General features: G+C 38.7%; 1 protein-coding gene across 1 annotated transcript in view; it reads right to left on the bottom strand.

The window, feature by feature from the left end:
* Window positions 1–24,212, bottom strand: part of IQCH (IQ motif containing H) — a 213,425-nt gene that overhangs the window by 72,190 nt on the left and 117,023 nt on the right. The window contains exons 10-13 of the mRNA XM_030875171.2: window positions 24,094–24,160; window positions 11,150–11,233; window positions 7,045–7,220; window positions 1,482–1,754 (exon numbers count right to left, since the gene is read on the bottom strand). Coding sequence (XP_030731031.1) covers window positions 1,482–1,754; window positions 7,045–7,220; window positions 11,150–11,233; window positions 24,094–24,160 — 600 coding nt within the window. The remainder of the gene's footprint in view (window positions 1–1,481; window positions 1,755–7,044; window positions 7,221–11,149; window positions 11,234–24,093; window positions 24,161–24,212) is intronic.

A 24,212-nucleotide genomic window follows, 5' to 3' on the forward strand; every position in this document is an offset into this window, starting at 1 on the left:
ATTAGGGGGAGGCTTTACTGCATTAAATGTTCCTGCATCGTTAACCACAATTAACATACAAAGTTCTAAAATATTTCATAGCAAAGACAGCCTGAGTTCTCATCAATGGGGACAAAAGCAAGACTCACTCAGTATAAATATTGCATATATTTTAAGTTTAAGGCTTTGAAGATTGTTTAATATACATGTATGAAATTGTATCATTTAAAAATGCATTTCACTTGTATTCTACAGGGAAGCAGAGTTAAGCAATCCACTCTGTTACCTTCAAATTCCAGTGGAGGTTAAAGACAATGGAAGGGACATGCCAGGTTAGGAGGAGCCCCTCTCTTTTAATCCTATTAAGATTGCCTGTGCCTTTTCTAGACGCTGCCATCTTTTAAGAGGAACTTCCTTCATGAGCCCATGTATTGCCCAAGGACACTCTATCTAGCAAGACTGAAACACTTTTGGGGCAATTTAATAAGCTAAATTTTCAAATTAGTCTCTGAAAAGTATGATTTGTTGAAAAGCTTGATTTTGGGACTCAGCGGCTATGAGGTGCAGAGCATCAGGATCAGGCAACTGAGAGAAGAAGCGTGATCCCTAAATATTGTCCCTTACAAACATCCTCATTGTGTACAGTTCTTTAGTTTCCCTAGAAGTGGCTGCCCGGAATCACTTGTGATTGGCTCAGAGTAATGGTTAAGAGATGTATTGAAACAGAGGTTAGGAAATGTTAACAGCCATTTGTTCTTTATTTTCTTTATTGTGAAAAAAAATAGTTAAATGGGAGAACACCTGCCAGAGCTAACTCAAAGTGGCTAATTACTAGTTCTCTAGTGGCTACATTTGTAGTGACTAATATTATATAATAGTTCTCCAGATAGTTAGGGCCCTAACTATCTGCTGGAAGAAGGCATAGCCATAGACTCGGACCAAGGCAAAACCCAGAAGCAGATAGTTTTCCTCCTAGAGCCATTTTACTTCCCCTTTCTGGAATTTTCCCCCCTCCTTCCTATATGGCCACTTCCTGAGGAGCTGGGATTTTTTTTTTTTTACAGAGCCACAGATATCTGCAGCCCTCTGCCACATGCCCTTTGCAACATGACTCAGCAGAAAGGGCTCACTCCCTGGAGCTTTCCAAACCTGCTCCTTTTAGCCAAAATTGACTCTCACATTTCTTAGGGTCCTGCTAACTAATATGTTGATGAATTAATCCATGTTAAGTCAATAAATATTGATAGCAGATTAGTATATGAATAGGGCCTTCAGTTCCTTAATCCAAATGAAGAACTACTTTGGGAATTACAACAATTTCTGTAAGGCCCCTAGGAAGACGCTTTGAAACATGAAGGCCTAAAGTAGATCCCATCAACTCAACTCAAGTATTCCACAATATTCTTCATTGGGTAGGGCTGACACCAGAAGACCTAAAGTTCCCGTAAGGTCAAGAGAATGTGAAATATTTAAACAGAGCCTCGCCTGTCCACCCTGCATACCTGCTGGTGACTATAGACGTCATATATTCCAGGAGGGACTGGCACATTGGCGCTTTCAAAGACCCGTTTACTTCCGGACTTGGTACTATAGACATGAGCTAGTTCAGGCTCTGGGCCCAGGATGGGTACATCTAACATATCCGCCACAGCTAAATCATCTCTGTGGAGGAGCCCGCTGACAATGTAGGCTTCTGTTCCTTGGATGAGATTTTTTATTCTTTTGATTGCCTTGGGACTGTACATCAGGTGAGTGGCCAGGCACATATGCTGCTTCTGGGGGGAGATCATATTATTCTTGTTAAAAGGTGTTCTTTTTCTGGTCCACACACCTAATTTATAATGTTATGCACAATAAATGCATTATTAATAACAGGCTGGGTTATGAACTATCCCGTTGTTTAGCAGTTTAAATTGATAAAAGCTGTTGGGGTGAGGTTCCATAATCACTCACATCTTTAGTGTGTTGGAAATAGGCTCACTGGGAATAGAACTAATTACTACGCATCTGTATTTATTTGATCCACGTGGAATTATCCTTCTGTCAGAAGGAAAAGAGGCTGGTGGCCTTTGGATAATAGTGATTCATCTCTGCAACACTTCTGGCATGGTTTAACACTAAAGCGTCTGGAAAATCAATACAAAAAAATGAAGGAAAAAACCCCATAGTATTCTTCACTGTTCAGGACTCCTATTCTGGCAACCCTTTAAATGATTCAGTAGGAAATAGGCACTTGACTTGATACTCTCTTCCCAAAGTTCTACCAAAAATTCCGTTTCAGAGACTATGTATTGTTATGATGATTATCATGGTTCTTAGCCAACACTCCAGAAAGGATTCACGAATGGAAAATATTTGAGAATTTCAGTGAGACTCAAATTTCTTTTCCAATGGAAAACTCTTTTTATTTTTGACTACTTAGACCCAGCTCAGCAATACATGTGACTGTCTCATTCAATTAAATAAATAAATCCAGCATGTCTAATAAGGGGCAGAGGATGGAGCCAGATGGTCAACACACACCAAAACTAATACAAGCATATCTCTGCTCTCAAGGAGTGGGGACACAGATGAGTACCATTAATGCATAACTAATACAAGGCAGAGAAGGGCCATAAAGAGCTACAGAGGGTCTTGGAGGCAGGGAGGAGGGAGGCAGAGGCCACGTGCTAGTGGGGAAAGCTGAAAAGGCAAATTACTCATTCTTCTTGGGCCTCAGTTTCCTCATCTGTAAGATGCGTATAATAGTAGTACCCATCTCATAAGGATGCTATGAGTATTAAATGAGATAATACATGTAAAGCACTTATAATAGCGCCTTGGATATAAGCAGTTAATGAATGTGAGCTTGTATTATTGTTATGAAAGAGGTCGGGGTTGAGGTAAGTTTTGAAGGATGGGTAGGATTTTAGCAGGTGAGGATGGCCATAGCCTAGGCTGGAATATGGGAACCCAAGATTGTGCTCATTTCCTCTAGAGAAGAGAGCATCATGGCACACGAGAAAGTGATGGGGCCTCGGAGTCAAATGGTTCTGTCTTTGAATCCAGCTCTATCCGTTATAAACAACCCGAACTTGGGCAAATGACTTAGACTCCTTGAGACTAAGTTTCTCCATCTTCTAAAAGGGAATAAAAATACCCATTTGATGGGTTCCTCTAAGGATAAAATAAGATCATAAATGTTTAACACCTATTATAATGCATGGCATTCAGTTGATATTCGATCAATGGTAGTAATTATCAATATTATTATGGAGAAAACTTTTTAAAAATAAAGTCATTAAAATGTCATGCAAATAATATAATGCAAGACGTGAGAGTCTTAATGGAGTTCAAGGGATTTTGTACACTAGCACCTTCTCTCCTGGTTTTAGTCAAAATTATCTACTCAATATGGCATTGAAGTGTGGAGAAATTCCGAGCCACTATTTTGAGGAGTATCTGCTGCACCAGTTTGCAAACTGTTGGAGGGTATGACTGCTGAGTATAAGAGAAAGCAACTGAGGAGAGCCCCTGGATTTTAGTCCTGTCTGAATTTGTAACTTGCAAGTTAATTTAGAAAACTATCTTTCTGAGCCTTGGTTCCCCACATTCAAATGAGGGGTTGAACTAGAAATCTCTAAGGTCCTTCCAGCTGTGATACAATGTTCCCTTTAAAACCAAAGCTCTTCTGGACATACTGTTTAATGAGGACAGAGTTTCTGCTTGGGATGTCGAAAAGGTTTTGAAAATGGATGATATGATGATTGCACAACAATGTGAATGTAATTAATTCATTGAACTGTACACTTAAAATGATTTAAATGGTAAATTTTATGTTATGTATATTCCGCCTCCCCCCCGCCAAAAGACAAAATAAAAACCTCCTCTGAGAAGAGGATTTTATGATTTACCCTGTTGAACCCTTCCTTCAGAGCAAGTGTTATATTCTAAGCTCTTTAGGTGTATGCAGTATGCCTTTGCTTAATTTAAATCCATTTTCAAAAACCTGCTTCTGAGAATGCAGCTCTAGGAAATCCGGTGTTCCATTAGACAATGGCTGGTGACAGCAACTCGTGAGTTTGTGTTTCCCATCTAATTGATCACTGTTTATCCCCCTTGTTTAGTTCACTCCTTTCCTTTCCCTACAAATTATTCCAATGAGAAAATGTGAAAAAATGATGTGTCTTGTAGAACTGGTGACTTGAGTCACAAAGTATGTGGTAGGCTTTTCAGGGTACCTAGAAGAATGTTTCAAAGGGGGCAATCCTCTCATGTTAAGTACTCTTTCCTTTGATCCATACAACACTGTACCAATTAACAGTCCCTGTTTTGGAGACGAGGAAACTGAGGCTCAGGTGATTTGCCCATAGTCACACAGCTGGTAAATAGCAGAGGCAGAATTCAAGTTCAGCATTAGCACAGTTCTCATGCCATAGATGCCATGATTTCTCCCATTTTACAGATTGAGTAGTGAGGTCTGGTAGTTTTATGAAGTGTGATGAGGGGCAGGTAGATGCAGCAATAGAACCTAACGTTAAAGTTGCACATTTCTGGCCGGAATGGATTTCTGTCTGCTCTAGGGTTGTTTATCTCTCTTGGCAAGTATTCTATGCAACTCTATTATGTCATCTCTGGGCATGCCTTATTCTTCAGGCAAGATGGTACCACAGTATTGTGTTCAACGTGTGTTTAATAAAGATTTGAATGTAAGTGACGGCAGAGGACACATTGCTGACTGCAGGTCTTGTGTGACCATTTAGAGAAAATCAGTATCATCAGATCCAGGCTGTGGATTAACACAGATGACAAAAATCTAAAATGTTCCTAATTCCATAACATTATAGCTACATTTAATTTATCACCACTAATTTTTTTTTTCACCTGAGACAAAAGGTAGTTGCTTAGGATGTCTTCATAAACATTAAAATGTTCAAAAATAGACATACACGATGACTTTATAACAGCATTTTCACCATTACAAATTCAAACATTGTAGAGTAACTTGGAGAGATGTAAAAACAGATTTTTGGCACACTTTAAAAAAATCTCCTCAAGGCCATGCATTTGAAAGAAAGTCAGCACTGATGCAATCTCTCAAACCCATTAAAAAGAAAGAAAGCCATAACTAAACACGAGCAGGAAATGATTTGAAAGTAAGAGTTTACTTTTTGTATTTTAGAGAGGTGATTGCCTATGAGTGATTAATTACTCAAATAATTTAAACTTAAACTATGAGAAGTATTAAGTACTTAAAAATATTTCCTAATTGTTTCTATTCACAGAGATGCAAACCTAGACTATGAATGTAACCCCGCGCATCCGTTAGTACCAACTGCCTATCTCCTCTTAGAAGGTGAAGAGTGGACGGTGAGGATTCACTTCTCAGGTAATAGGACTGCAGAGCTGGAAAGGACTTTGAAATGATCTAATCCATCACCTCATTTTACAGATGAATAACAGAGGACCAGAGAGGTAAAGGGGCTTGCCCAAGGCCACAAGGTCATCCAGGAGCAAGGCTGTCATTCCAGATCAGGATAGGGTTCTGGGGTCAGACAGATTTGGCTTCATACTCTGTCCCCACTAGTAACTTGGGATTAGAAGATGAGTGTTGGTTTCCTTAGCCAAAGAAGGAAATTGATAATTTCTGTCTTGCTGCTGTGTTCTAAGTATCAAATGAGAAAATGTATGCTAAGCATTTGATAAATGTTAGCTGTTTACTCACTTTCCTTTTCCCAAATCTAGTGCCCCTTCCCCATTCCATGCCTCTTCAATGTATATTGGCATTTCAGATATGCAGAAACTGTTTATTAGCAGCTACCAGGCATTAGCTCCAGTTTCTGGCTGGAGAATATCAGGAAATTTACCACACGCTAATGATAGTTCCTTGCTTCCCAATATCCACAGTAACTCTGACATTGAAGCCAGGGAATAGCTGGGAAGCACCAAAGCAATCCTTGCACTGGTGGAGGATATTGGGGAGTTTCTAAGATTATAAGTAAGTGGTGATGATTTGTCTGCTTTCTTATTTTTTTTTTTTAAGATTTAATTAATTAATTTATGGCTGTGTTGGGTCTTCGTTGCTGCGCGCGGTCCTTCTCTAGTTGCGTCTTGTGGGGGATACTCTTCATTGTGGTGCGTGGGCTTCTCATTGTGATGGCTTCTCTTGTTGTGGAGCACGGGCTCTAGGCACATGGGCTTCAGTAGTTGTGGCACACGGACTCAGTAGTTGTGACTTGCGGGCTCTAGAGTGCAGGCTTAGTAGTTGTGGTGCACAAGCTTACTTGCTCTGAGGCATGTGGAATCTTCCCAGACCAGGGATTGAACCTGTGCCCTCTGCATTGGCAGGTGGATTCTTAACCACTGCGCCACCAGGGAAGTCCTCCATTAGGTATTAAAATGTTGATTGTTTACCATGGAAAGCTTAAATTCTTGTTAAAATATAGAGAAATTCATTTCAAGCCATCTCTTGCACAACCTTATTCTAGAACGTGCCCCATGGTTCTATGAATCTCCCAGAAGTTCTTCTCTAGGGATGAGATTCAACTCAGAATTCGTTCCATTCATTAAGAATCAGTTCTAAAAAAGTTAAAAAAAAATCTGAACCTTGTTCATTATGAACCATGTGATACGGTAAATAAGACCAAATTCCCCTGAGGGACAAAAACCCCATGGAATAACAAGGAATACCAGTGTGGAAATCAGAAAACAGGGGCCCTGGTCTAGATTCTGTCCTTAACTAGCTTTATGACCACAGGCAGCCCCAGCCTTTCTGTGCCTCGGTGTTCTCCACACAAAATTAAGAAAAAGCAACCGTAGATGTTATAAATTCACCTAGTTAATGGTACAACCCAATAACTACAATTAGGCTTCAGCTACAGAGAAACTGGGCAGCAGTAGCTCAGCTAAGTCTGCAAGTTAAACTGGGATATTTATTTCCTATCGTCCGACCTGTAGTCTAATCAGTAAAGCTGTTAAACCTGCAATAATATTTCACTGACGTGCACCAGGACGTTGCAAGTTGTAAAATTTCCAATTTAATTTTACTGCATCCCGGAAGCCGTAGTAATTAGAAGACAGACTCACAGTGAAGATGCTTATAGCTTCAGGGGTGATAATTTTGAACCTGTCCCGCAGGTCACTTCTGTCCTTAAGATTCCCTGATTTGACAGCTGCCTGTAGACTCAGGATTTTATTGTAATACAGCAGCAACTCGTCATTCATTCGATGGGAGCAGATGTAGATGACGCTTACATTGGCATCTAAAAATAACAGGCACAATGTTAATTCCTGGTATAAAGGTAAAAGACATTACGAACTCTGGTATCAGATTGATGTTGCACAGTTTAAAATAAAGAGCATATCCAAAAGCCACATTCAAGTTAATTTAGATTGGTTTTGCACAGATCTTAGCAATTTAAGTGGCTTTTTTGTCCTTTAGCATTTCTCTAAAGAAAAGATAAATAACACCACCACCAAAAAAATAGACACAATGATTCCTTCAGAAGGAGGGCTGTGAGGTACCAGGAAGTGTACTTTCAAATAATACATAGGGATTTAGCTCCAGAACTCCTATTAATATCAATGGGATTTGCATACTGATTTAAAAATTTATTCCATTAACTTTAGTAAATTATAAAACAGAACTGTTAACTTTCGAAAGCTGATGAAATTGCAATTTCTTATGCTGCCTGGACTTGGCAAGGCCAATTCAGGGAATGTTCTGTCCAAATAAATGGTCTGATTATGACCATAGCAATGATTATTTCAAGAAAGCAACCTTTTCCTTTCTCCATTCCCAAAGAGGAATATATTACTTAAATAGGACATCTAGTGATTCTTGGTTTAAAGGAAACGCTATCTTAATTTAACTGTTCTCCTTCTCAAGATGTGCTTCTTATTATGTGCATAGAAAGAAATCCTAATTAAATATCCCATCCGAATGGAATAGTGAGAAGAGATTACCCCCACTCCAGGCTGCAGAATATTTTTGGGAGTATGTACAGGAAATCATCAGCCGGTGGAGTCACCCATTCATTTTTGTAAAATAACTGACTGATCAGTAGGGGCAAAGCACTTGGCTAGACATGGAAGGAGATACCAGAGTCAAAGCAACTGAGATGCTGCCTGTGAGGAGCAACCATTTCACATGTATAAACAGCTGTAAAACATGGTGGAGGGTGGTGGACACAAGACACATGCAGACCAGGTGCCCAGGGAGGGTTGGAGGAGGGAGCACTGTAAAATGTTTCCTTGGTCAAGTAGGGCTGAGAAGAGATTTTAAGACTCCTCTGTTCAGTTTAGCAGAGTATACAGAGCATAGACTGATTAAATGCTCGCTCAGCTTTCTAGGAGCCTGGGCATATTATTTAACCTTTCTAAGCATTGCTTTCTTCATCTGTAAAATGGGGAATAAAGTCTCCTGGGGCACAGAGTTTTGGAGAGTATGAAATGAAAGAATATATATAAAGCACCTGGTGCAGTATCTGGCACATAGTAGGTGCTCAGCAGACAGTACAGATGCACCAATCTGCTCCACAGCCCACCCTGACTAGGCCAGCTAACAGTGGTTCCACACCCCGCCTTCCACACTTGTGCTCCTTTTAACTAGTGCCTCAAGATTAAACACGGTGAAGTAGTGTCCCCTGCTGTTCCATCCTGTTGTTCCAAATCTTTCAATCTTGTCCGTCCAAACTCTATAAAGGCAAGGTGTATACTTTTCATATAATCCCCCATGCCCTGGTACAATGTCGAGGATGCAGGAGCCACTCAATAAATACTTGTGAGCTGACCAGAGGGATCTGGGAGAATGGAGAGATTCGGGAACTGGAAAGTCTTACACAATTAGTGAGACCCATGGCATGCAGGAGAAATCTGTTCTGGAGAAGAGCATCTTGTGGCTAGAAGTAGTGTCTTCTGAACTGGCCCAGAGGTGGGCCCAGAGTAGGTGCTTCGTAAATGTAAATATTTAAGTGGCTCCTGTTTAATGTTGAAACCACATTGTCACATGAACCTCAAAATAAATTAACTGAGGAGACAGTAGTTAAATAACTTGTATCCAACTGCTGAATGATCAAATTCGTTATCCGAAATCTCGTGTTTTCAAGAAGAGACTAGTGTCTTACTAAACTAGTGGTCTTTAAAACCAAACTAGTATTTTTTTTTAAGTATAATAAAAAAAGGACACAAAAAGCAAACAACAAAAATAACTTAATAAAGTCTCCATAGCAGAAGAAAACTAAATTTTTCTTGGGAAGAAATTTCTGGGTTGTAAATGATAACCAATCATGTTACTAATTTTACCTTTCCCGTTCATTTCTGGCAAAGGAATACTATAATCACTAACAGTAATATCCAGTATTAGGGTGGTTTGATTGTGAATCAACAAATGTTCAAAATTAATTGACAGGTGATTTTGGAAAGGAATTAAGAAGAAGATGAAGATTGTTTTGACTGTTAGTCAGTAGTCAACATCAGTCACCCTCTTGCTTAACTCATCTAGGAATTGAAGATACAAGCTGTTGAGGTCTCTCCACCTGACACCCTGACTTCACAGCCAGTATCCAAACAACAAGTCTTAATGTGATCAGATTACCTTTGTTTCCCCTGAATAAGCAGAAAAATCAACACCCTTTACTAGGAATTAACACAAGTTAAAGAAAGATAATCATTTATTCTTCCATAAAATTATCACTAATTTTCCTAGTTTCTTCATATTTTTACTTCACAAGCAAGTACTTTTTCTATTTTCTCACTTACTTCTACACTTTTATTACTTCTCTTGAAGAGGTTTTAGGATTGCATTGTTATCATGAAGATAGTGTACCGAGAAAAGGCATTTGGTTAATAATCTCTCAGAAATGTTCATCTTAGCAAAATTTTCCATTGCAGATAGACATAGACTGAATTATTGAGTTATTTAAAATAGAAACCTAATACTCTTAAGTCTTCTCATTATTAATAAGAATCCTTTGTAAGGAAATTCTTTGGTGATGGACTATATATAGAAAGGTATATAAAAAACTAAAGAAAAAAATTACTCAAATAAATTAGAGCAAAGTCAGCCCTCTGCTGCACTTCATTGGTTTCCACCCAGTCAGGTTTTTAGTTGAAATAGCTCAGCACTAACAAATCAATCTTAAGTCATTAAATTTTTTTTTGGTAAGGTTGAAAAACAACATTAGTGCCTAGATAATAGATTAAAGCAATTACCCTATTATTATTTTAGGACACTGTAAATTTCTAGTACTGATGTATTTTTGTTACCAAATGGCATTTATAAAATAATAATGATGCTGAAATATATATGAATCACGTAAAGTATGTCATTCCAGGGAGCCAGCTAAATTGGTCATTGATAATTTAAAATTCTTCCTTGTTTTGCTTAAATAAGGGCCAAAGCAATTATATTTTAACAAAACAAAGAAGTTCTTATTTGGTAACTAAAAAATTCTAGTTTTCGTTTAACCCTGAATTTCTGGCCAGGACTTCCCACACTGATTCAATATTATTACTTAGGCTTTGAAACATTTATTCTTTAAACCTCACCTCAAACAGTGTCAACCAAAGCCTAGAGTTCTTTTATCCTTCCTTCTTGGCCCCTGGTTGGTGTCTGATTTAGAACTGACCAAACCAATATTAGAACTTGACTCTTACAAAGATGTGTCTATCACTCAAGGTCTGTATTTCTAATAATTCCTTCCACTAGGTACTTCCTATTTTCTCATAACTAGATTATATATATTTAAATAAAACCTTCTTTTAAAAATCTATCTTCATTTCCCTCTTATTCTTATAATGAAAACATAATGCTTTTCATTTCTGTTACCTTCCACCCATTCCTCAGATAATATAATAGACAATATTGACACAAATATATAATGTTGACTTCATTCACTGCCAGATTCAGTAAATGAAGAAGAGTTGGGGCTATAGGAGATACATCCTTATTCAAGCCTGCAGCAAAGAGAATTAGAAAACTGCCCAAGTAAATTGGTTAAAATGTCATTTGTTTATTCAACTGACTTCACTATAAATCTGTTCTTTGGAACAAAACATTCAATTGCCCTGCAAGAAGATTAGAAGTCCAAGCCTTTTCCTTGTACAGAAAAAAAAGCAAAAAATGAACGTTTAATCAACATCCACTGATAAACATTCCAAAGAGCCATTTGTGTAAAAGTATTTACTGTACCTAAGATGTCACACAGCCTCCCCAGCTGCATGTTCTGCTGCGTGCTGAAGTCGTCAATATTTTGTCGCACAGGCTGGGAATATCCTAAAAGGCAAACCAGATGTCAAAACCCAGAAAGAGCAAGTCAACATGGCAAAATGGCACAGTAGGATTTCACAGTGTCATGGTCCACATTTCCAGGAAAGAATTGTCTCTGAAGCATCTCGCAGAAACAATCCAACTCCTAAGAATGAGGTCCTTGCTTCTCAGGGGATTAAGCATTAATTCTGGAAGATGTGCTGAGAAGCATATTCTGCAACAGAGAGGTTCATATTTTTCAATATCAGCAAAGCTTCTGGGAATCAGAATTATAGAAACACGGGAAAAGTTTCGGAAATTTTAACATGAATGTTCAAAAGAGCACGTAAGAAAGTTATGCTCAGGTTTAAAAACTATATTGGCTTTTTGTTCTTTTGCCTTTTATTTTTTAACATCTTTATTGGAGTATAATTGCTTTACATTGTGGTGTTAGTTGCTGCTGTATAACGAAGTGAATCAGCTGTACGTATACGTATATCCCCATATCCCCTCCCTCTTGCATCTCCCTCCCACCCTCCCTATCCCACCCCTCTAGGTGGTCACAAAGCAGAGCTGATTCTCCTGTGCTATGCGGCTGCTTCCCACTAGCTATCTATTTTGCATTTGGTAGTGTATATATGTTCATGCCACTCTCTCACTTCGTCCCAGCTTACCCTTCCCCCTCCCCGTGTCCTCAAGTCCATTCTCTACGTCTGTGTCTTTATTGCTGTCCTGCCCCTAGGTCCTTCAGAACCTTTTTTTTTTTTTAGATTCCATATATATGTGTTAGCATACAGTATTTGTTTTTCTCTTTCTGACTTAGTTCACTCTGTATGACAGACTCTAGGTTCATCCACCTCACTACAAATAACTCAATTTTGTTTCTTTTTATGGCTGAGTAATATTCCATTGTATATATGTGCCACATCTTCTTTATCCATTCATCTGTCGATGGACGCTTAGGTTGCTTCCACATCCTGGCTATTGTAAATAGTGCTGCAATGAACACTGTCGTACATGACTCCTTTTGAATTATGGTTTTATGCCCTGTGGTGGGATTGCTGGGTCATATGGGAGTTCTAATTTTAGTTTTTTAAGGAACCTCCATACTGTTCTCCATAGTGGCTGTATCAATTTACATTCCCACCAAGAATGTGCAGGAGGGTTCCCTTTTATCCACACCTTCTCCAGCATTTATTGTTTGTAGATTTTTTAAAAAAATTTTTTTGGCTGCGTTGGGTCTTCGTTGCTGCACATGGACTCTCTCTAGTTGCGGTGAGTGGGGGCTGCTCTTTGTTGCAGTGTGTGGGCTTCTCATTGCGGTGGCTTCTCTTGTTGTGGAGCATGGGCTCTAGGCACATGGGCTTCAGTAGCTGTGGCGCTCAGGGTCAGTAGTTGTGGTGCACGGGCTTAGTTGCTCCGTGGCATGTGGGATCTTCCTGGACCAGGGCTCAAACCTGTGTCCCCTGCATTGGCAGGCAGATTCTTAACCACTGTGCCACCAGGGAAGTCCTGTAGATTTTTTGATGATGGCCATTCTGACGGTGTGAGGTGATACCTCATTGTAGTTTTGATTTGCATTTCTCTAATGATTAGTGATGTTGCGTATCCTTTCATGTGTTTGCTGGCAATCTGTATATCTTCTTTGGAGAAATGTCTATTTAGGTCTTCTTCCCATTTTTGGATTGGGTTGTTTGTTTTTTTGATTGAGCTACATGAGCTGCTTGTATATTTTGGAGATTAATCCTTTGTCAGTTGCTTCATTTGCGAATATTTTCTGCCATTCTGAGGGTTGTCCTATGCTTCTTATGTGGCATTTTGAAGATGTGTCCTGGAATCACTCTCAACTGACACACAGATTTCAGCTAAAACTCTTACTGTTGAGAATATGTATTTAAGTAATTCGAAATACTAAAATATGCTTCTGTTCACACAGTCAAAAGATCTTGTAACGTTAAAGGACAATAAAGGTTAATGCAGTTACTTTGTCAGTACCGATGAAAGCCCCACCATTTTCCTTCATGTCAGTTGGAACAGCAGAAGGAAAGCACACATGGATTTACTACGGTCCCCAAATCTTCCACAATGGCAACAGCAGCGGCAACACTTTCTGCTATTGCAGGGGTTAAAATAAAAAATGAACGTGGACCAAAACATGAACTTAAAAGGCATGCATACTCACAAGCAGTATAATTGCTTATATGAAACTCAGCAGCTGTAGGTGTAACTTTTAAAAAAATAAAATTGCTTTTCACATTTTGAATAGATGCTTCAATGCCTCCTTGTGGTTAGTGAGCCCAAACACATGTTTCAAGTTAAACTGCTATAGATAAAGTGATTTTAAAAACTACATCTTTGAGATGTGACACAGATTTCCTTTTCAGCATAAGGAAAACTATAGCAATTCAGGCAACAGGGCTTCAGATCAAATGAACTCTGATAATTGGCTCTTTGCTTTGATGTTAGGGTTTAAACACTAGACAATGTCTGGAAATTAAATGAGTTTACAATTCATCTAAAAGTCTCCCTCTTGCTTTATGCAGATGAACTTAAGAACTAAAAAGGCAGAAGGATACGTGGGCTGTTTGAATTATTTTTGAAAAATTATTAATTTCTAAAATAATTTTGGGAACTCATCCACATATGAAAGTTAATATAGACAGCTACAAACAATGCCATCTTGATGTGTGGTTGCAATATTGTAACTCTTGGGATTTTGCCTAGGTATAATTCTATCTATACTCAGATAAGTGTTTAGGAAGATGTATTGTGAATAACATATATCAAGACTATAAGAAGGCAGGAAAATGCCTAGAGAATAAAGTATGATTAAGAAAAGTGCATTAATCATTCTATGAACGTATTCTATGAACACATTTCCTTTCAGAAGTAAAGATAAAAGGCAGTGTGAGATAGCTCATTAAAATGATGTCCAATTTAAAATATAAAGGATGTCTCATCACTCTGTTGCCACATATGCAGCATGTGAGAAAGTCCGTGTTTCAATTACTCGAGGTCAGTTTTCCAACGAATTACTTAGTACCTCTATTACCCTGATCAAGGATGCATATAAATCCACCTGCCAATGCAGGGGACACGGGTTTGAGCCCTGGTCTGGGAAGATCCCACATGCTGCGGAGCAACTAAGTCCGTAAGCCACAACTACTGAGTCTGCGGTCTAGAGCCCATGAGCCACAACTACTGCACCCCCGTGCCACAGCTACTGAAGTCTGCGAGCCTAGAGCCCGTGCTCCACAACAAGAGAAGCCACCGCAATGAGAAGCCCGCGCACCGCAATGAAGAGGAGCCCTCACTCACTGCAACTGGAGAAAGCCCGCGCGCAGCAACGAAGACCCAATTATGATTATGCAGGATTATGATAAAACTGGTTACTCAGTTAACCCTACAAGTACACCCATTTTAAAGAACTGTATGTTAATCTCAGGACATTGTTAAAGAGGATCATATGAAGCAAAAAATAGAAAAACATTTTGTCAACCGTAAAGTGCTGTGTAAACAGAAGATATTTTAATGTCACAAGCTATGTGTACTTCCAAAGCTTGTAACAGCAACAGCAAATTCTGTCACAAGCAACAGATCATTCCACATGAGCAAGATACAATGCAAGACACATTGCTATCAGCAGAGCAGAAGTTAGGAGTCAATTTTTTTAAACGTCAGATTTATTCTTATGTTTTGTACATCCACAAAATACACGTGTTGATTCCTGGGTGGAAGACCTCATCGATGCCGGCAGCATATATTAAATACAACAGTGACTTAACCAGGAAGCTGTCAAGAAGGATGTTGTGGCCTTGGGGAGTTCAGCACACATGCCCGGTGGAATATAATACACTTTGGAATATAATTTGGAATATAATCTACAAAGACATGAATATATCAAAGGTGAGACTAGAAACACCAGAGGAGATTTGAGAAACCATCTACTTCAACCTTGTCCCGTTATAGATAAGGAAATTCAGGACAAGTGTGTTGTTTCTTGTCCGAGATAACATAAACCTACAAATTATTATGTAGTTCAACTACTATGTCTTTAGCTCTTGTGACAAATATGGTTACGTCAAGCAAGAGAGAAGATGACTCTCCAAGAGTGAGCAGAGAACTCCAGAAGGGACAGAGGGCCTTTGCCTCTTTTCCCACTTTTATTGTTTTAAATTAATTTTTATTGGAGTATAGTTGCTTTCTTTTCCCACTTTCATTTCCAATTGTTGTGTCAGACAGAATAGTGGCCATCCAAAGATGTCCATGTTCTAATCCCCAGACACTGTGACTATGCTAAGTTACATGGCAAAGGGGAAATAAAGTTGCAGATGGAATTAAGGTTGCTAATCAGCTGACCTTAAAATAAGGAAGTTCTCATGGATTATTGGGCTGGACCCAGTGTCATCATAAAAGTCCTTAAAAGTCGGGGAGGGAGGCAGACTACAGAAGGGACTACAGAAGACAGGCACAGAGATGCCACATTGCTGCCTTTAAAGATGGAGGAAGGGGGCCCCGGGCTTTCCCTGTTCATTCCTTTGTGGGTGGCTTCTAGAAGCTGGAAAGAGTGAGAAAACAGATTCTCCCATAGAGCCTCCAGGAAGGAATGCAGCCCTGCCCACACCTTGATTTTAGCCCCTTTCCTACTTCTGAACTACAAAATTATTGCTGTAAGGTAACAAATGTGTATTGCTTTAAGCCACTAAGCTTGTGGTATCTGGTCAGAGGGCAATAGAAAACTATTATGACTGTCTACCTTCCCTTACTCCCAATAAGTACCACCCCCCAGACATTCTACTCCTCTTTCACCTGTAATTGAAAGATGGGGGATGGGGGACGGAGATCCATAATCAGAGTTCAGAATAAGCACTCAGTAAATATTGTTGTTTTACTATTTCTTTCCTAACCTCAGCTGAGTGTGACTTAAATTCTCAAAAGGAACCTCACTGAAATGTAGAGAAATTATTATTATTATGTGTGCAAATTATTTGAGCTATCAAAGTACTGTTCTTCTAGCTTATGGAGCTGATTGGCCCTAATCACCATCAGGTGTGCCTGACCACCCTTTTCTAAGAAGGTTCTCAGTCTCCCCTCACTGTCTTTCTCTGGCACCCTCTCTTCACCACACTTTTCTCATTTTGTCATTACAGGTTTCTTTGCTGGCTTGTTTACTTGTTTGTTGTACATTTCTCCTCCCCACTGCATCACTCTGGCTCCTGTAGCCAGACTGTAAGCTCCACTGGAGCAGAAACGCTGTGATATCGCCAGTCAAATGAGTCAATGAAACGTGCCTGAAGAGCTTACTCAAAGAATCTGTCTTTTAAATTCTTAGCCCTTTCTCTCTTGTGTTTTCATCGTTCCCTCCTCTCCTTACAACACTCATGAAACTGGGTTCTCTGATCTGGAGAACTTCTGAGGAATTCAAAGAATGGTAAGTGGGATTTGTAGCTTTTTCTAGGTCCTCATCAGCATAGAATAAAACAGCACTGGCATAAAGGGGTACTTTCTCTTATCAGTATAGAGAAGAACGCAGCTTCTTTCCTTATGCCACCTTCATCGCCTGCAAAATATTCATAGTTTGATAGAGTGTTCCATCTTTCCTCAAAATACTATTGCCTGGGACTTCCATGGTGGCACAGTGGTTAAGAATCTGCCTGCCTATGCAGGGGACACGGGTTCCAGCCCTGGTCAGGGAAGATCCCACATGCCACGGAGGAACTAAGCCTGTGCGCCACAGCTACTGAGCCTGCGCTCTAGAGCCTGCAAGCCACAGCTACTGAGCCCACGTGCCACAACTACTGAAGCCTGTGCGCCTAGAGCCCGTGTTCCGCAACAAGAGAAGCCAGCATAATAAGAAGCCTAAGCACCGCAACAAAGAGTAGCCCCCGCTCGGCACAGCTAGAGAAAGTCCGTGCGCAGCAATGGAGACCCAACACAGCCAAAAATAAATAAATAAATAAATAAATAAATAAATAAATAAATAAATAAATAAAATATTATTGCCTCTGCTTCACACTGAAGAAGGGTACCCGGGTGCTGTCTCTCTGAAGTTATCCAACTACCATACTTTTGGTCTTCTGTTGAACCAAGGATGCTCATTAATGGTTACTGGCTACCATTTCTCCATCCTCATTTCTGCCTTCATCTCCTTTCCCATCCCTATCCCCACTCCCACACAAACGCTTATCAGATGATGCTAATTGCCTCTTTGCAACCCAGTAAACCAGTCCTGCTAGGATTGGCTTTTCCTTCACAGCAACTGCAGAAACCTAAGAACATGAGCAAGGCCACGCTCAGTGACCATGCCTCCTTGGGACTATGGGTGCTTCTGTGACACGCCTCTGCCGTTGCAGTAAAATCAAGTGTTCTTGAACCCTGTTTGTTACTCTGTGGTTGACTCCTAGTTTATTTTGTCTCCAAGTCCTATTCCTTACAATGGTACCTAAGGCAGAGAAGGGGTTAATAACAGATTTCCAGTTACCACATAGTTGTCATTCATCTGATCACCCTGGCCTGAGATGGTAGTCATCCATGCCTCAGTCTGATGGACTGGAGCAGTGATTCTTAACCTTTTCCCCATTTGAATATGTGTGATGGGTAATGTTCAAATGCATCACACACTCCTAGGGGCATACACAGGGTTACAACAGCAGTAGCTGTAACTCCATCCCTTTCTCTTCCACTCAAGAAAGCATACTAGATGCAAGCTGAGCAAGAGTAATATTGTTTTAGAAATAATCTTGAATTGTTGCAATTCATAAAAAGTTAACCATTAGCTAACCTTTGGACTCTAATAGTAAAAATTTAGGGAACATGTGAACATACTTCACAAACAATTGCGGATCAGCATACTGCAGTCATCTAGAGAAATGTGATCTAGACATTATGGTTTTAATTACTTGTGCAAGTGTGAAAGCACAAGATACTGAGATAGGAAATGAGATACAGCAAGAGAGAGGCCTATCTGGGTTATTTATATAGTCCATCCAGTGCCAATTTGATGAAAATAAAACTGAGAGTTGTTTTTTGGGGACTTCTGAGAAAAATTAGAGAAATTTGTGATGAGGACATAGAAAACACAGGACTTAACTCAAATCTTTGTTGAGTTTTGAAAACATTCTCAAACCAAACTGTCCAAATGGATTCTGTGTCATTCTGAAAGCCTTTCCTTCAGAAGAGTGAAGACTTTCTCTTGTTCAAACTTTTTGTCTGTGACTGGCACAGCATTGCATGCAACTAAAGCCAGTGATTCTCAAAGAGTGGTTGAGGGACCCTCCAAAGGACTGGGGGCATGGAAGGTCAAAACTCTTTTCAGAATAATACTAAGATGACATTTCCCCTTTTCAATGTTATCTTCCCACAAAATACAAAAAGTTTATTGATTTCGGATTCCATATTGCAACTAACTCCTAAAAATTATCCTTGTTGAGTTTTGGTATAAAATCAAAGAAGAATATACACAGTTATCTGAAAAGGCTGTAAAACATATAAAGTATACCTCCCTTTTCCAAATACTTATCTGTATGAGGCCAGGTTTTCTTCATATGCTTCAACCAAAACAACATATTGCAACAGATTGGATGCAGAAATAGATAGGAGAATCCAACTAACTTCTATTAAGAGATTTGCAAACTTGTCAACCAGTGCGGATCTTCTCACCAATTTTTTTTTCTTTTTTTTTTTGCGGTACGCGGGCCTCTCACTGCTGTGGCCTCTCCCATTGCGGAGCACAGGCTCCGGATGCGCAGGCCCAGCGGCCATGGCTCACGGGCCCAGCCACTCCACGGCATGTGGGATCTTCCCGGACTGGGGCACGAACCCGTGTCCCCTGCATCGGCAGGCGGACTCTCTACCACTGCACCACCAGGGAAGCCCCTCACCAATTTTTTTTTGTTTTGGAAAAGAAACGGTTTTTACAAAATAAAAATATGTTTTTTAGATGAACATTGGTAACGTGCTTAGTATTGTTATTTTAAAATAAATTCAATATTTTTAAAGTTTCTCAGTTTTAGTTTCTAATGTGGTAAATATAGACGGATACAACCTATGTAAACCAACGCTCTGTAGGGTCTTCAATTGTTGTTACAAGTATAAATTTGAGGACCACTGAACACAAATTTTAATATTTTTTATGAGAATGAAGGAGATGAAAAAGATTATATTTTATCTTAGTATAAGCAATACTTTTTTTAGATCATATCCTAATATTAATCATTTCATCAAAAGCCCAGGAGCTGGTGTCATTTGACATCCAGTTCAGTGCTGTTTCCATATTTCATGGTACACCATCAAGCTCAACTGGGTAATTTAATATTACAGGGTCTTGGGGCCAACCCTGATCTAACCAGTGAATGAGTGTTGATTTGGATTACTTGGATGAATGCAACATGGATGAATAGAAATATGTTTTCATTTTAATTTGGGCTATAAAGAAATTTGGAAGTTTTAAATGTACTTTGTTCCTGATCCCCAAAGACCTGGATTTTCTGGAACTGCTGTCTGGGAGATCTTGGCAATACATCTGTTTCAAAGATCTAATGTGGCAATATCATAACTGAACTGAGGATTCCATCCTACTTGCCAAAATACATGTTGAAGACTGCAAAGATTTGACTGAAAGTCCTGATTTCCCAGCCTTGAGGTGGAAGGAACAGAATCTTCGCGTCTTTGAGTTGTCAACTCAAAATGGGAAAGTAGAAAGGGGTCAGTGTGCTTGGAGGCACAGTAAAAATGTGATTCCAGATATAACCCTCTGGGCTCTGGTCCTCCACCCTGCCCCTGTTCACAAATGGAGGCGAGCACAGTTCTTACCCTCTGGTGAAATGGAGTGGGGTTACGAAGGAATTGTCTCATGAGCATTTGGGGTATGGCAGTTGTGCATAGAAGTTAGTTTTTCTATCTTTTAGGCTTTTGTGACAATACAGAGCAACAGAAAAACATTTTCATGAACTTTGTAATAACAGGACCCACAATTTTATGGAATGGAGTATCTTGGAGACCACGAACTGTGTTAACCCCAAGGATAATTTGCTGAAATAATGCACAGTTGGGAAAAAAAAGAGGCTGAACTATATACATTCCTTTTTGCTATTAAATCAATTGGCAATGAAATAAAAGATCACATAGAGAAAAGAGGAAATCCCACCTCAATACATTCTCTATTTGTATTTTAGAGGAGGATGAGAAGTGAGAGAGGAAAGTCATCACTGGGAGTTTAATTGGCTGACCAGAGCCCCATACTTGGCACATCTCATTTAATGTCAATATATTTTAAAATGCCACTGAGTTTAAGTGTAGTAGCAAATGATGCATTGTAATAGAGAAGCACAGGGGTTAAATTAAAAGTGGAGGAAGTAACTTGGGCAAAGAAACTGTAAGCAGAATTAGTTTGTAGGTTTTATTTAGACCTCTGATTTTTCTAGGGGAATTGGGATTCTTCATTGCAGTTCTTTCTTAATTTGACTGATAGATTTTACTTAAAATAGACCCTACTATTCTATTCCTGCTATGAGCCATGGTAGATTTTTTTGATTATAATTATATTTCATTAATAAAAATGATAAAAATATGCAATATACAATTAAGAGATCAGCCTATATAACCTGGAAAGGATGACTTTCTTTTTATCATCTTATAAAATTACAAGGCCAATCTGTTTCTTTGGACAATTAATCAACAACATCCTACCTCTGTTGGTTAAAAATAGCTAAAACTTTTGGTTACATCTGAGAATACTTCTCAAAATATGTAACAGCCAATCATGTTTCATAATTCCTCCTTTCAAAGAGGTGGTTACTCTGTAATGTATAATTGTCTTCATGTTCGTATCATTAAGCCATAGATTTTTAAATACATGGTAAATATTTTGTGGTCAAAAACATTGCTGAAAGGCCGTGTTTCCTGTGATGGTGGGTTTGGAGAATGCAGTTACTCCTGTGTGTGCAACACTGTATAAACAAATAACCAATGCCTACAACTGTAATATATTATGTAGTTATCAGCTACTAAGCTTTCATTTTTAGGGTTCGAATAACTTAGTGCAGCCCCAATTGGCTAGTGCATGGTGTCATTATTTCTGGGGCCAATTCCACAACAGATTTGATCACAAATTTCCTACGGAAGTAGAAAGAGAGGACAAGGCTGCAACTTGTGTTAAATGCGTCCCTGAGTCTTACATTCCTACCAACTGATTTTGATTAGTGAATCCCTCTCAACTCTGGGAACAAAATTACTATATTGAATAGATTTGGGGGGGGGCATGTATTTAGAGAAAAAAATTGCTTCACTTTCATCCACTTCTATTTTCATGAATTGTGTAGGTAAGTCTCCAGTGCAGGTGACAAAGTAGCCATGTTATGGCTAGCTGAAATCGTCTTCAAGTATTCCCAGGGGAAGTGGTACATAAGAAAAAACTGTGCCATAATCATTTTTTTTTAAAAAGGTATGGTTTGAGAATTATGCCTGTGGAATAGGTACCAGATGACAGTTTAATGCTAGTTAAATGCAATTTAATGTCCACAAGTCATTTCATAACCTAAAGCTTAAATTTTAGAAACAAATACAATTTGATCAAAGCCCAAGTATTATTGTCTTTTGAAAATGTGAAATTGGGCTTTTTAAATACTCAGTTGAGAAAAATATCTGAGCTTGTTCTTATCTCTTAGAAAATACATGATTAGCAATTTTTCTTGCTTACCTAAAATGGGTTATTATGTTGTTAACAAACAAAAGTTACTGCAATAGGGAAGACTTTCAGATTTATTACGTATTTATTTAAACTGAGTATGAGTAATCTAGAAGAAAACTAGTTTTACTCTCAGATTTAAAATAATGCTTTCTAATTCTAGTTTCTGTCCAGGTTATTTTACTACTTAATTTATATTCAGCAAGCTCTTTTGGAATTTTAAGACAGCTTCATTTTAAATTATATTTTATTAACCAATTTATATCACTAACCGTTACTTTCATTATTTGACCTCTTTGGAGGCCTGTTTCTATCAGGCTTCCCTGCAGAGCTGACTGCTTGGGGATTTAGAGTCAGAAGTACAGGTACAGGGTACAGGAGGGAAGAAGTACAGGTACAGGGTACAGTACAGGGTACAGGAGGGAAGAAGTGTGTGGAAATTGGATCTATAATACCTTTGTGCTTGTCAACATTACAAAGTGGGGGTCTTGTTTCTATTTCTAGTTCTGAATAAAACAGAGAATGCAAAACAAAATTTCCCACATAATATCAGGTCAGGTCCACAATTAGTTGCATAAGCAAAAGGCTTTTGCACCTTATTCTAAGGACTCAAGTCAGTTAATTGGGTCTGCAATTAGCCTCTCTGGTTGCAATCAATTACAAGTGCAATTTCTGTGTGTGAGCTAATTTTGTGTGCAAAATAGTCCCACCAAAACAAAAGCCTAAGTTAGAGTGAAATTCAGATCTGTCTTACCTCACTTACATACTAAGGAGGAACTAATTTCTTCTGTGAGCCTTAAAAAAGACCAAACCTAAAAGGCTCTATGCAACTGAAGTATTTTCTTAACTTTTCTATAAGTACTTAGATGTAAGTACTTTAAAATCTAAGAAAGTTTGCATTACTTTGTTACTACTAATATTTTATTTATTTAACCTATCATCTTAATTATATTTACATAATTTTTTTCTCTTTGTCTTAACTTTATTTCAATTTTCATCTTTGTATGATGTAATATACATGCCTCATGGAGAGTGCACTTTGAAAATCCACTGAGAATTCTTAAAATAAGAAATGACATTTCTTCAGTGTACGACTAAGGGTTCATAGATTTTAGCATGATTTTGAGTCTATCCCTTTGTAGGGAATATATTTACATAATTATTAAAAAATTTTTTTTGTTCTTCATATTACTGTTAAATGTGTTAGTTTCTATACTATGTGTAAGTACCCAAACATGTATGCACAAATAAATTGCAATCCAGAATTCTATTACAATAGATCACTTAATGAGTTGCTCTACTTAAAAGGCCTTAATATGTAATATGAAGATTCAATGAGTTTTACTGTTTGTCAAAACTCTACTAAGTCAGCTTGGGAAATTTGGCCTCACCAAGGAAATTTAACACACTAGGTAGATAAAAAGCAAAACAACACAAAACAAATATGCAAACAAATCCCAAACATTTTGACAGCAGCTCATGTTTTAAAAGAACTTCCAGTGCACATTTCTGATATTCCCAATGTCATTCTGGCATACCTATTTTACCACTGTGTTGCAGACAACAGCTTTTAGGTTCCCCAATTCATAAATGTAATTAAATAATTACATTAGTGCTAATTAACATGAAACTGCAGATTATTTAAGCGCAAAAAACACTATTCAACTTCTTAATTATTCTTGTTCACACAGCATTTCCTTTTGCTCAGGCGCCCTAGGTGCAAATAAAGCATCCCATCTGCTTGTAATTAGAACTAAATAATTTCAGAGAATGTAGCTTATCATTTTGACTGCACATTTGATTAAAAACAGTGTACAAGCAATATCCTGGCTTATTGGTGTAACAGCAACAACACTCACAAGCCTGTGCTCTTCTGTCATTAAAGAAGATCGAAAACATTATCTGTTATTTCAGGGGAAAAAAATACAACTTTTTAGCTCATTTCATACAGATGAAAGCGAATTACAGCAAATCACCTCTCCACTGAATAGCAGCCCCCACATAATGACTTTATTTGCTTAATCCCCAAATTAAACGCCGTCTCGAGTGAGGGCCCTGTGTTATTACTCTCATCATGTCGAGAACGTTTTCCTGCCGAGACCAATTTGAATAAAACAAGGGGCCTTCCTTGAACTCAATCAAGGAGCCATAATGTGGTGGGTAATAGAGGTTGCTGAAAGATTTGCAGGCAAAAGTGTTATACCTAATGATGGGATATGGATAATAGTCCTCCTGGAGGTCCTGATGCGATTCCAGTTGGCTGCCAGATGCTAAAAATCAAGAAGAGCATTGATCAGTGACAGGAAGCTGTAGTGGATTCAT

The sequence above is a fragment of the Globicephala melas genome, chromosome 2 (genome assembly GCF_963455315.2).
Source record: "Globicephala melas chromosome 2, mGloMel1.2, whole genome shotgun sequence".
Lineage (NCBI taxonomy): Eukaryota > Metazoa > Chordata > Mammalia > Artiodactyla > Delphinidae > Globicephala > Globicephala melas.